This window comes from Staurois parvus, unplaced genomic scaffold (genome assembly GCF_062004578.1).
Source record: "Staurois parvus isolate SC_StPar_1 unplaced genomic scaffold, SC_StPar_1.0 ptg000404l, whole genome shotgun sequence".
NCBI classification, from domain to species: Eukaryota; Metazoa; Chordata; class Amphibia; order Anura; family Ranidae; genus Staurois; species Staurois parvus.
The window spans coordinates 2,689,647-2,703,232 of NW_028318200.1; the positions used below are offsets into that span (position 1 = coordinate 2,689,647).

General features: G+C 39.3%; 1 protein-coding gene across 1 annotated transcript in view; it reads left to right on the forward strand.

Annotated features, from left to right (window-relative positions):
* The window catches only part of PRODH (proline dehydrogenase 1), a 192,785-nt gene that overhangs the window by 93,091 nt on the left and 86,108 nt on the right, over positions 1–13,586 (forward strand). The window contains exons 5-6 of the mRNA XM_089686659.1: positions 4,298–4,362; positions 12,684–12,800. Of these exons, the coding sequence (XP_089542785.1) occupies positions 4,298–4,362; positions 12,684–12,800 (182 nt within the window). The remainder of the gene's footprint in view (positions 1–4,297; positions 4,363–12,683; positions 12,801–13,586) is intronic.

Sequence of the window (13,586 nt, forward strand, 5' to 3'; positions counted from 1 at the left end):
GGGGTAATTTTAGTTTTAGGCCTCATTTACAAGGACATTTAATAGCTTAAGAGTCCTCGAGCATAAGATGACATATTCTCCCAAACAACTGGGGCGTTTGTGGAAATAGCGCTGTACACGCATGCACACGTAAAGGCTGTTACAGAAGCATTCAGTGATTACACGAATAAGGCCATGTGAAGCCATTTGTTTGTATATGAAGTTGTTCGTGGCAGCTGTGGCTCCCCAGGCACAAGAAAGCAATGGGGTGTTAAGGTTAAGCTATTAAACGTATGTGCATGGGAGCCTTAGCATGATCTGTGCTAAGAATAGATAATTTTTGAAGGGATGGCATGGGGGCAGGTGTGAAAATTCATTTGTATTTGTTCTTGGCCTTGGACTCCCTGTGCCTTCATCAAGACAAGACAATTTTGCATGTTTCACAGTGCTCATTATACATTTTTAAAAAAAAGTGTGTGTATGTGTGTCCAAGGCAAACCGGGACTTTTAATTTTACTGGTATAAAAAAGGGATGACAGTGTGGCGGTACTACATGCAGTAGTAAGTGGCGAGCGTGTCCTATTACTGATAAGGGGCACACATGTCACGGGCCAGTCCAGAGACCATTATTCAAGATGGCAGACAACAGTGTTAGTGCGTGCATGGGAACAGCGTGTGGTGATGAAGTTTCTTGAGAACAAAGGTGTAAAACCTGCAGTTATCTACAGAAGACTTCAAGCACAGTACGGTGGTGAGATGCTCAGCTGCAGTAAGACATTTGAATGGTGTAAATGTTTCAAAGATGGCTGTATATCTGCCAGAGACAATCTAGGCTGTGGTGGTTCCCAGCTCACAGCAGTCATTCTTGTCAACATTCAGCGCATGGAATGCCTGATCCTGGAAAATCGATGCATAACCTGTCATGAAGTTGCAAATCACTAAGGGTGTTTTGTTTCTCCAGGACAACACACGAGCTTATACTCCTCACTGCACTACCTGCACATTACAGCAACTCAGCTAAGAGGTATTGTCACATCCCCCTTACAGCCCCGACTTCACTCCGAGTGATTTCCACCTGTTTGGACCCTTAAAAGAGTTCCTCGGAGGTCGGCATTTCAACACTGATGACGAAATGAAGCAGGCTGTCCTAGGATGGCTCAGGCATACTGACAATCTATCTATGCTGAAGTTTTTTAGACATTAAACGCTGGGCTAAGTCAATAGCAAGGGAGTATGTCAAAAAATAGTTGCAGTTTCCACTCCTTTAACATTTTTTTTATTATCTAAACCCAGAAGTGTCCTGTGTGTGTGTGTGTGTGTGTGTGTGTGTGTGTGTGTGTGTGTGTGTGTGTGTGTGTGTGTGTGTGTCACTCCATACAAATCAAAAACTGGTATAGAGGTACTTGTGGGTCTCACAGAAAGAGGTAATTCAATACAGCAGTGTTTCTATTGTTAATGTTTCAATGGGGCTCAGCCCATCTTTCTCAAGATGAGATATCATTTTTTTAATTTTTTTTTTTGTGCCAAAAACTTTGTTGTTTTTCGGAAAGGGTTTTCACTGTTTTTTTTTCCCACATTGCTTTCTGTAATTCTCTGATGCATACCTTTTAAAAGGTTGCTCTAAAATATATACATTTTCCACTCATTCTGCACCCTTTGCTCTCCTAACAGGATTAGTATACGCTACGTCTGTGTTCATTTTACAGGTTTGTACAGTTTAGGAGCATACTGAAGTTGATATATGCAAATTTGAATGAACACTGTATGAATCAGGTGAATGTTTTCTAACCCTGCCATTCCCAGTCTGCGCCATGATCTAAATCTGCAGTAGGAATACATGCACAGCTCTTACAATACTGTTGAAAATTATGCATCTTTGAATTTCATGTAGCCTAGAAAGATTCAACTTTTGTTGTTTTATTTACCGTTTTACATAATTTTTTGTTGTCATTGTCCTTCAGAAAAACTTTTTTTTTTTTTGTTTTTTTTGTTTTTTTGTTTTTTTTATCGAGAATGATTCATCAAATTTATTTAAACGTGATGTTCCACTGTAATGCAGTACATTGTGAGTTTGAATGGACAGACTTGCTTGATCTGGAATTCCAGCTGGTATTTATTTGTTCTGCCTTACGTTTTCCAGCTGAAATGAAAGTGCGCAGCTAAATAACATCTCTGCAAGGAGTTTGGATGCATTGTGTTGCTATTTATTCTTTGAACAATTAATAAATTGTTTTGTTTTTTTAATTCCTTGCGTACTGCTGAAGACATGAAGGTAAAATAAAAGAATTTAAAAGCTTTTGGCCAATTTACTTTTTCCTAGTGAGGAAAAAGTCAGTCATAACATTGTGACCAGCTGTAGATAACCACTTAAATAATTAGATATATTTATAACATCAAGTGATTATTTCTCAATTATTTTTTCCTTTTAGAGAAACTAAGTTTGCTTTCTGCTGCACAAATTTATGCAAAATGTGTGGGCTGCCTAGTTGCCTGGCTATCAGTCATCAAGTTAGATCTCAGGACAACAGTACTGAAATTATTAAACAAAGCATAATAAGTAATAATACATTTCTACTCCAGGCTTTCTTCTTGACTGCTCACCTGAATAAATGCCAGGGCATTCAATGATTTCAGCACTGCTGTAAGAGAGGATCAGACTACTGGTTTGCAGATACTCCACTTAAGCAGAGATCATGCAATCAAATTTCTTTTTTTTTTTTCATGTGACCAGCTTGGAGGCTGATTTCAATCCATATTTTTCTGTTCATTCATCCCAGCTGGACAGTAAACTTGGCTTTAAGACCTTTATAAACCTTGATATCTGCATCTTTTATCTTTCACCTGCACAAGATGTGCATTGGTCATGCAGTTTCATGGTGTCCTTATACCCTTTCCCTGTACATTCAGTCTATAATAGAGTAAATCTTTGCATTCCTGCATCCAAAGTTTCTGTTCATGTTCAAACGTGAGGCATGCAGTATAGCAATGCACAGGTTAATGCATGACCTCTGTGGTGTGAGAACTGACACTTTCTGTGAAGAAACTATATATCCCACAATCTGTAGGTCTCCCTCTAGTGCAGGTGAGAAAAAGCAGAAACACAAATGGGCAGGACAATTAACAGATATCTCACCATGCAGGAAGAAATGTGTTTTAATCACCTTAGCACTCCCACGTTTGTGATGCAATATTTTTTCCCTCCCCTGGATGCCTTTGCTCTAGCAGAGGAAACACAGCTGAAAAAACACACCTAATGCCATGTTTTTTGTTTATGCACTTTTGGCATTAATGCATTCTGTTGGCAAGAATGTTAACTTATTCTGGCTGTCAGCATTAATGTTTGAAATGCAAGTTTTATACACATTTGGTGTGTTTTTTGTTTTTTCCACTCAAACACTCCTCTCCTGAAGGTGTTGGTGGTGCCTTTCTCTTTTACCTCTACAAGCTCCTGCTTGTAAATGCCTATGTGTGCATGGGCACATAGCCTAAAATAGAGGAGCCTTTAGAAGCAGAAAAACCCAAAATGCTTGTAAAAGTGGCGTTTTTGACGTCCTGTGTGCATGAGGTCAAATTTGCCTGTCCTTCTGGGGTACTTAGTGACAAGCTACCTGCAGAAATGCATGAATATAGTTGAATCGATCAACCAAGACACTACAAACTGCAGCCGTAACATGTGAGCCTATCCTTGCAAGGTAAGGCAAACAAGCAACATAGGGAATGTACTGTAACTACACCAATATCTAGTTAAAACAATTAAAACATTTGAAATTGTACAATGCCTTTTAACCCCTTCACGCCTAAGAGTAAAACAAATCTAAATGCCTAAGCACAATTTTGCAACGTTGACATGTTTTAGTAAAACCGTACATATCATCACAACTACTTTGTACATCCAGGTGAATTATACCGCTTTTTTTCAGGACAAATTGGGCTTTCATTTGGTGGTAAATGGTCATGGATATCTCCTGATTTTTTTTTTTTTTTTTAATTATCATCAAAGGAAAACTGGCCCAAAATAGTAAAAATTTAAATATTTTTTCATTTAGCTGTGTGTTTCTTGTTACTACCATAACCTACCACCAAAGAACAACCCAAAATAAATTCTCCAGCTCATGATGATCGCAGCAATACCATATATGTGCATGTTATTTGTTTGTACCCGTAGTACAGCCTAGAAACAATAGTGCACATTTTGTGTTTGTGTTTTTGTTTTTTTCCATCCTAGCTAGACTGTTGATTTTAGCTTTAAGCACAAGTTTATTGTAAAACAATGCAAAGAACTGAGAAACCATTGCTTTTGTTTTTTACTATATTACAGGTGGAAGTTCTGAAGATGGCTTTTCTGCAATCAAGCTCACTGCATTAGGAAGACCCCAATTTTTGGTATGCTTGTGTTACTTAATTTCTGTTCTATAGTTAGTACCTGAACAGGCTTTCTCAAATAACTCCTTTTTACTAGGCATATGGAAGTGATGAACTGGAAACCAAATGGGCTTTATAGTCGCTTTACAGTGCCACGAATGATATTGGGCATTTTAGAAGATAGATAGTAGAGTAACCAGGCAGGGGAGAAGTTGTCAAGCAAGCTCAACACTGCTCCAGGAGGCTGATAGAAGGTTTCCAATTCCACCTCACTTATGTCTGATTGAGTCCCATGGAGGCCATCATGGGAGAGGAAAGCTGGAGAGGCAGAGTCATATTCCTGAAAACAAGTTACAGTAACAGATTGAGTTGGAGATAAAAAATGGCATGGACAGAGGTGATCTTGTCAAAGGCAAACTGGGCACTCCAAAAGGCACATGAGATTGAAAGATGGGGAGTGCTGGTCCTTGAAAGCAGTGGAATAGAAATTAAGTGTGCGGATTGTGACTGCTGCTAGAGGAAACAGGGTGCCAGGTGTGGGGATTCACATTAAAATTACAGTATATTCCTAACGTATTCAGACTCAATTTATTTTTTTTATTTTTTTCAATTTTGTTATGTTGCAGCCTGATACTACTGTTGCTTAAATTCATTTTTTTTTCTCATTAACTTACTCGGTATCCCATAAAGACAAAGTGAAAACAGAATTATAAAAATGTTTGCAAATGTATGAGAAAGGAAAAAGTGAAATAACACATTGGCATAAGTATTAACTTGGGTATCTTTCATTTCTCTTGAACATTGCTGAGATGTTTCTACAACTTGATTGGAGTCCACCTGTGGTAAGAGCAAAAGCTATGAGATGGGATTATTGCAAGGCACATATCTGGGGAAGGCTGCAGAAAAATTCTGCCTATTGAAGGTTTCCAATAGCACAATGGCTTCCATAGTTCTCAAATGGAAGAAGTTTGGCACAACCACCACTCTTCCAAGAGCAGGTTGCTCAGCCAAACTGTGCAATCACAAAGAAGAGCCTTAGTAAGAGAGTTGACTAAGAACCCCATGGTCACTCTAACTGAGCTTCAGAGATGCTGTGTGCAGATGGGGCAAAGTTCCAGAAGGACAACTATCACTACAGCCCTCCACCAATCTGGGATTTATGTGGCTAGATAGAAGCCTTTCCCCAGTGCAAAACCCATGAAAATAGACCAGATGCGATATCTCCTGCGCTCTAGGACCCAGATCAGTGGCGAGTAGGTGGAACCAAAACCAGAAAAAGCGACCACCAGTGTATTTAAAGGTTGTGCAGCTCCAAACAAGGCTCTGATGAAGAAGGCATGGCCTTCAAAACGTGTCAGCTGTACTGAGTGTCTACCCCCATGATGGGATTCGTGCTGGCTCCTTATCTTTGAAGTCCCTTTGAGGACAACATGCCTGATTTTATTCGCTGTTTGTGAGTACCATTCCTCAATTAATAAATTTGGTTACTGAGGTAATGCGCAAGGTTGGTGCGCTTCTTGTTTTTTGTTTCACTTTGCAAAACCCATGAAAGCCTGCTTGGAGTTTTCAAAAACACCTGAAGGACTCTGTGAGGAACAAGATTCTCTGGTCTGATGAAACCAAGATTGAACTGTTTGGCCTTAATTCTAAATGTTATGTCTGGAGGAAACCAGGCACCGCTGATCACCTGCCCAATACCATCCCAACAGTGAAGTATGATACATCACTGAAGAGACCTAAAAATGGCTATCCACTGATGGCCAAAATCCAACCTGACAGAGCTTGAGAGAATTTGCAAAGAAGAATGGCAGAATATCCCCCAATCCAGGTGTGCAAAGCTTGTTGGTCATACCCAAAAAGACTCTAGGCTGTAATTGCTGCTAAAGGTGCTTCAGCAAAGTGCCAAGTAAAGGGTTTGAATACCTAAGAACATGTGATATTTCAGGTTTTTCTTTTTAATAAATTCAGACATTTCTAATTTCACTTTGTCACTCTAGGGTACTGAAAAAAAATGAGTTTAAACAACCATAGCATCAGGCTGGGGGTCTGAATACTTTAAAAATGCACTGTATATTCTTCTTATTTTGCATAGACAGAGCACTTTCATTTTGATGAAACCATTTGTTGTAACCCGTTCAAAAAAAAAAAAAAAACTTGCAACATTCTGCTTGGCTTGTATATTGAACTTTTAATTTAAAGGGCTTGTATTGGGAACTGATATCTCTGGTACATAAGTCAATGCCACTTTAGACCTTGCTGATTTAATAGACACAAAGGAAAACCACAGCTGTTAATCGCAAAATCTCTGGTACAAGTTCAGCACTGTTCAATACCATTTTGAATCAAATACTGCTCTGCGTGTATTTCATACCTTGCTTTCCAGATAAGCTTAAAGTTGAACTAAATACACCGTTAAAAATACTCATGAGTAGACCGTTCTATCTGACTAGGGATTTATATTTCTGTCCATTTATTTCTGAGATTTAAAAAGCTATGTCAAACAGCATGGCCAACCTGGTAATTTGCTAGATCCCCTTCCTTTCCACAGCCGGTGAGTGGACCGTAAAAGAGCAGCAGATTAATGAGGTCATAGCTCTGCTTTCTTCCATTGTCAACATGCTAGAACACTTGCATGTATCACACATGATTGGCACAAAGTATTGTCTCAGTCTGAGTGCGAATGTACAGGGGATTATAAATCCTTTTTTTATCATTTGAGTGACACATGAATTCAGCATTTTTTAAACAGTTGAGTTGAGCTGCCAGCATCAGGAGTTTGGGCAAATAAAAAAATGTTGAAGCCAGTCCTGGTATAATCCTACCTCCCAACGGTTATATCTCAGTTTCTTGCCAAGTCATTGTTGTCATTCCTCCACTCCGTCGGGTAAGGCTGAGGCCTTCCCTATTTCCATTATCTGTGTGCACTTTAGACTTTTTTTTATTTTTTTCCCAGTTACTGGAGCAATCTGCTTGCAGAGTATTGTCCCAGTCTGAGTGCTGCTGTACATGGGGTTACAAATTTAGGTTTATCATTCATTGAGGGACAGAGGATTTCAGAATTTTTAAACAGTCATGTTATATTGCCACATACAAGAGGTTAGGACACTGGCAAAAAAACTGTTGAAGTTAGCCCTAGTATAACCCCACCTCCAATCATCCATGTTTTTTTTTGTTTTTTTTCTTGGTAGTGTCCTAGAAGATAGGACACATTTTCTTCAGCTCTGCAACCAACTTTTTGTTGGTTTGCTCCTATCTAGGCCTAATTCATAAGGGTATACCGATCCGTATGATCATGCAGAGGGCCATTTTCAGTTGCCCAAGATGCACAGGTGTTCTGTTTAGAAATGTGCAACCTGTTGAAATCCGCAACAGGTAGCTGGCCCTCCATACCCATTCCGGAGTCACATCCACGTGGGTCCCATTTATGGCTTTGGATGCATTATGTAAGTTTAAATACTAATGGTTAGAGAAAAATAATTAGGATAATTATAGTTTAAGGCAGGAAGGAGTTAATTAGGACTGATGAGGGTAAACTAGAGGTTATTGGGGGTTAAATTTGGAAAATTGCTTTAACTGGCAACCTATGCAGATCAAAGCTAATCTGATTGATCTGCAGTTGAGTAAATACAAAATTAAGTGTTACTTGGTACCTCTCTACCTTGCCTGTAGACACTTTATGGTCCATTTATTGACAGCAGCAGCTATTACAGTTGCTGTAATTGACTTCCAACTGTCCTTTTGAGATTGCTGTCGGGTACGGGGAGGGTGGCAGGACAGGTAATGCTGCAGACATGCTGCGTGGTTTGATTACTTTTTTTTTGCATGCATGCAGTACTTCCAGCATTCACAAAAGGTAAATGAAATACATGAGTTCATTATTTTGCATTTCTGTTGAATCAGTGTGCTATGGAGGACCTCCTGAAAATGCTAGCTGTCTCTTGACTCACTGACCTTGACTCACTGACCCAAGACAAGCATGACTCCTTCTGTGTCATTGACCCAAAACAAGCATGCAGCTAGAAAGCTAGTAAAGTCTGAGAAAGGTCAGAATTCCTGATTCCTCAATGCACATCAAAATAATAATGATATTAATATTATGCGAGCAAAAGACCAGTGTTTTTTTTTTTTTTTGGTAAAGTATAACTAAAGGCAAAATGTATATTATTTTTTTTTTTAAGTTTTGGATAAAGTTTTTATTACTGTCTGTGCCCTCATTAGAGAAATTTATCTTCTCTATTCGTTCTGTTTACCATTAGTATTGAAAGGCAATAGTAAAAAAAAAAATCGCACATTTTGGGTTGTCTAGAGAAAAGTAATAGAGTGAAATCTTCCACTGGGGACTCTACTTCTGGTGGCCTGGGGGTCCCCAAAGAATTCCCTTAATTTGCGAGGATTTCCTCTCACTTATTTTTTTTACTATGGGACAGGAAGTGAAGATAAATCTCCTCAATGGGACACAGATGGCAAAAAATACACCAACAGGGGTTATAACCCTGAAATAAATGTTTGCCTACGGTTCTACTTTAACCACTTGTCTACTGGGCACTTTCACCCCTTTCCTGCCCAGGCCAACTTTCAGCTGTCAGTGCTGTCGAACTTTAAATGACAATTGCACTGTCATGTAACACTGTACCCAAATTAAATTTTTAGCATATTTTTTTTAACGAAAGACCAAATTTTTTTGAAAAAAATAACTTTCTTCATTGCAGTTATAACATTTTACAAATAAGTAATTTTTCTTCTTCACTGACGGGCACTGTGAAGGCTTCACTGAGGAGGCTGCATTGAGGGGCACTGATAGGCAGTACTGAGGGGCACTGATAGGCAGTACTGAGGGGGCACTGATATGATGCACTGATGTTCAGTGCCCTGATTATCCGTGTAAGTGTCCCCTGTCACAGGAAAGTTGGTTATCGGTTTTCCTTTCCTCAGTGACAGAGCTGAGGAAAGGAAATGTCGATAACCGGAATTTGTTTACATATGATCAGCTTTGATTGGATATGGCTGATCACATGGTAAAGAGCCAAGGTAATTGGCTATTTACCCTGATCGGTGATCCTGATCACATGACGTCGTCCTCCTAGAACAAGCTGTCGTATAATAGGCCGGGCGGGAACAGGAAACAGCCAGACCTATCTTAGTAGAAATGTGCTTGACTTTTATAACTTTTTACAGCCTTTCCTGTTGTAATCAACCTATGTGTCATGATTCTTCAAAACAGCTCCTACATTGACACTTTTTTTTTTCTGTTTATATCAGTAACAGGTTTAGCCATGTTCTGTGAGCTAATGTCTACAATGCACACAGTGACCTAACATTTGTAAATTGCCCAAACTTTCACAATGTAACCTATTGCCAAGTTTTGTTTGTATCTTGCAAATGGTAGGGAATTTATTAAAAGATAAATTCACCTTTAATACTAAATGCACCTTTTTTGCAGGTATAAATGTGTACATTTTTATCTCTTCCTTTTTTTTTTTTTCTTTTTTTTTTTTCTTTTTTTTTCCTCTAAGGAGCCTGCAAAACATGGCACCCATGATCAGCAGATTGCTGGTGCGATGTCAGTCTCCTGCAGGTTCTTAGGATAGCTGTCTGCCTGTACCTCCCATATACACTTACTTGAGCGCAGGAAGATAAATGAGCTACAAGAGCTCAAACCAGTGCCCTCGTAGTTCATTGAGAACTGCAGGTCATCAGCCGCAATGGCTGATGGTACTTTGTAGTCTATTCATTCACAGGAAACTGTGAATGACTTGGCTGCTCTGTTTTCAGATTGTGACAGAGGGTGCGGGAAGAAGATCCTCTGCCTGCTGTCACAGGGGTTGGGGGTGTGGTGGGGTGGGTAGGCATGCTGAACTTGTTATGTTACACTCTAAATATGGATGCAACTTGGCAAGTTCAGAAACATGAATTTGGTCTTTAAAGGTTTTCAGACTATCCCTGTCGGTTTTCGGAGAGTCGCTGACACCTGGAATTTTCAACCTAACGCAGTATAGGGGTTTATTGAATATAGGGATTTATTGTATATTAGATACATATTCTGCAAGTCATACTTGAAATAATCTTAAAACACACAAGAATCCTTCACAGCTATGTTGAAGTTAGAAGGTGCATTTTAAAATATAAATGCAATTACTTAAACCTCAGATAAGCTTTCATTTCAAAATTAATTCCAATTTTTGTTTTTAAATCTGTAGCTTTCATTAAAGTGTCAGCAAACCCAATGCAACAGATCGGTATGAATCATTAGGTAATTAAATGGTTTCAGCTACATTTTAATAGATCTCTTAACAATCTTATTTCCAAATATTTCAAAATACCTTACTTTGTGTACAGTGTGGGTGGAGCAGGCAGGAACGCTCTTACGCTCAGTAGCTGTCACTGCAGGAAGTCTAGGAAGATTCCGTGAGGCTTGCTGGAGTCAATTGGTGTTGTTGAATTCACATGTCCAAAAAATTCTGATTACAAAGAAAAATGGCTAATAAATCATATAGAAGACACAATTTTTGTATGTTACTTGTCCAGTGTAATAAAAATATATAAATATCATTCTGATAATTGTGGAGACATTGATGTCCTCTGTCATGCTTCTGAACTGAGATGTAATGGCTTCAAGTGGGGCGGACAGCTGGGCAGTGGGAGGAGATGTCACTGCAGCTACTGTAGCAGCCCCACAGGATGACAAAACAAACTCACCTGGGGCAGCTTCTAGACCAGAAACCAGAGGTGCACTTCTTCCAGGGCATGCGCATTAAGAGGATTCCCAGGATCTGCTGCTATTCCAACGCCACTGTGAGTTAGAGAAGTACAGTGAAATGGCAGGATCAACCAGGTATTTACACACCATCGCAACATGCATAATGGAAAATGTGTGCAGATGGGTAGAGATCATATTTTTACATGTAATGATGGCAAAATAAATTTTGGGTTAAATGACACTTTAAAATAACCTGTTTCTGCCATAAAGTGCCTGGTTAGGCTCTTTCTGTGATAGTGTGACCATGCTCTTTCACCATTACTCTGTCACATAGGATTCCTATGAAGACTAGAAGTGGTTGTTTCTGCATACATTACACAGGCTTAGTTCACTGTTGTCAGATACAAAAAAAACCTTCCATGAGACATGCCATACAGTCATCTGGGCAGCACAATGGCTAAATGGTTAGCACTTCCGCCTGGCGGTACTAGGGTAATTGGTTCGAATCGCAGCCACGGCACCACCTGCCTGGAGTTTGCATGTTTTTTTGTTTACAATTTTTAAAATATAATTTATTTTTTCACAATGCTGTTTGGGCACTTTAGTGAGTTTATCAGAGGTCTAAACAGACCTTTTGATATCTCACATTTGAGACCGAGAAAGGGACTGAGGACATTCATCGGTTCCTTTTCTCTGCAGCACTGGACAGTAAATGAATGGGAAGGGCTCTGAAGCTTCCTTGTTCATTCACAAACTGAAGCATAGTAAACAGTGAATGGTGTACAAAGCGGGTGATTGGTGCAGCCGGAGAACAATTACAGAACTGATCTCCTGTGTGTCTGTCCCTGCAGCCACTGAATACTGGTGGGAGGGAAAGGAGGAGAAACCAGCTTTCAGCTGTTGCAGGAAGAGACACAGATGATCCGTTCTGTAAATGCTCTCCTGCTGCACTGGCCACCCCCGTCTCCTGCTCACATCTGATTCCTTTGCTGACCTGGGCCCAATACAGGTGCTACCCACTTATCAGCAACCCTGTCTGAATTCCCAAACCTGCCTTTTTGGCATGTATGTCCCTTACATCTTTTCCAAAGCTGGATTTTCTCTGTTGCTCTGTAGGGTTCTGTAGAGTTTGCAAAGTGTTTGCTGCTGTATATATTTTGTACAGAAATAAAAACCAAAAGGTCAGACATCCAGAAAATCTGGGCACATACGATTGCAGAACCATTTTTTTTTTTGCATGGGGAAAACAACTGTGCCGCACAAACTAGCCTACCGTTTGTTTCCATAGACAATCTGCAGTGTTCAGTCTTTGTCAGAATTAATGAGCCAGGCATAGCCTTGAGCAATCAAAGTAATTTACCATTGCCATTAAAATATAATTTGTTCCAAATTAGCTCTTTACTTTGGGATCATTTCTATTGCTTGCCCATAATGTTGCTATTGTTCTTTTTTGCTTGTTTTATCTATCGGTATATCATCTAAAAACATATTAAAGCCATTAATACACAGTGTGCGGTGTTTTCATAAAATCTGTATGTGGGAAATGAGATGGAGGGTAATGAAATGGATAGAATGGCACAGATCTGCTTGTGTAACAACATGGCCCTCACCCCATCTTCCTTTTTTTCCCTTTTTTCTCTTTCAGTTGCAGTTTTCCGAAGTGCTTATAAAATGGCGGCGATTCTTCCACCAGCTGGCAGCAGATCAGGGCAAAGCCGGGTTAGCTGCTGTCGAAATTGAACTGGAAGTGGAAAAGTTACAAGTAAGCTATCACCCATTATCCAAGTATTAAATAGATTATATCCACTGTTGTGGAAGAAACAATTTTAGCGTGAGCGGGAAAAAAAAAAACACGTGTAAAGGAAATGTGTGTTCCATTTTCAGTTGATATTGTCTTCAGAATAATTTCTTTGTTGCAGTGTATACAAAGTGATCATTTCTACACGTCTTCTGAATAGCTCCTAGTCAGCTTAGTTAGGATTTCCTGCTAGGCATGTATTTCACAGCAAAGACAGGCCATGTCATTTTGTGTCAACTGTAAATTCTGTTTTTACAGGGCTTTTTGTGTCTTTTGCTTCCAAGGTAATTATAGATAAGAGATCAGTTCAAATTGCAGATACACATAGGAACAGCAGGCCTGGGAGAAAGCAATGTATATAAATGTTTAATAAGGTGAAAATAAGACAGGGCCTTTTAATAGAGTTTAAATCCTTCCTGGACAGTTAATTATGCAGATCAGTTTTGGTATCACTGTTCTTGCAGTCCTCTTCCTGGACAGTTAATTATGCAGATCAGTTTTGGTATCCCTGTTCTTGCAGTCCTGGTATATTTAAATAGGCAGCTATAAAGGTATGAGTAAACACATACAGTATCTTGAATTGGAAGCAAAGCTTCCTATCTCACTGGTACAGCAATGACATTGGTGTAAACCGCTTTTTTTCTTCTTTTTTTTTTCTTAACGGTCTTTAAGAACTGTGAGTGTATTTTTATACATAATTTGTATAGTTCAAGTTTGGTCTTGAAAGAAGGTGCTCTAGATCAGGGGTCT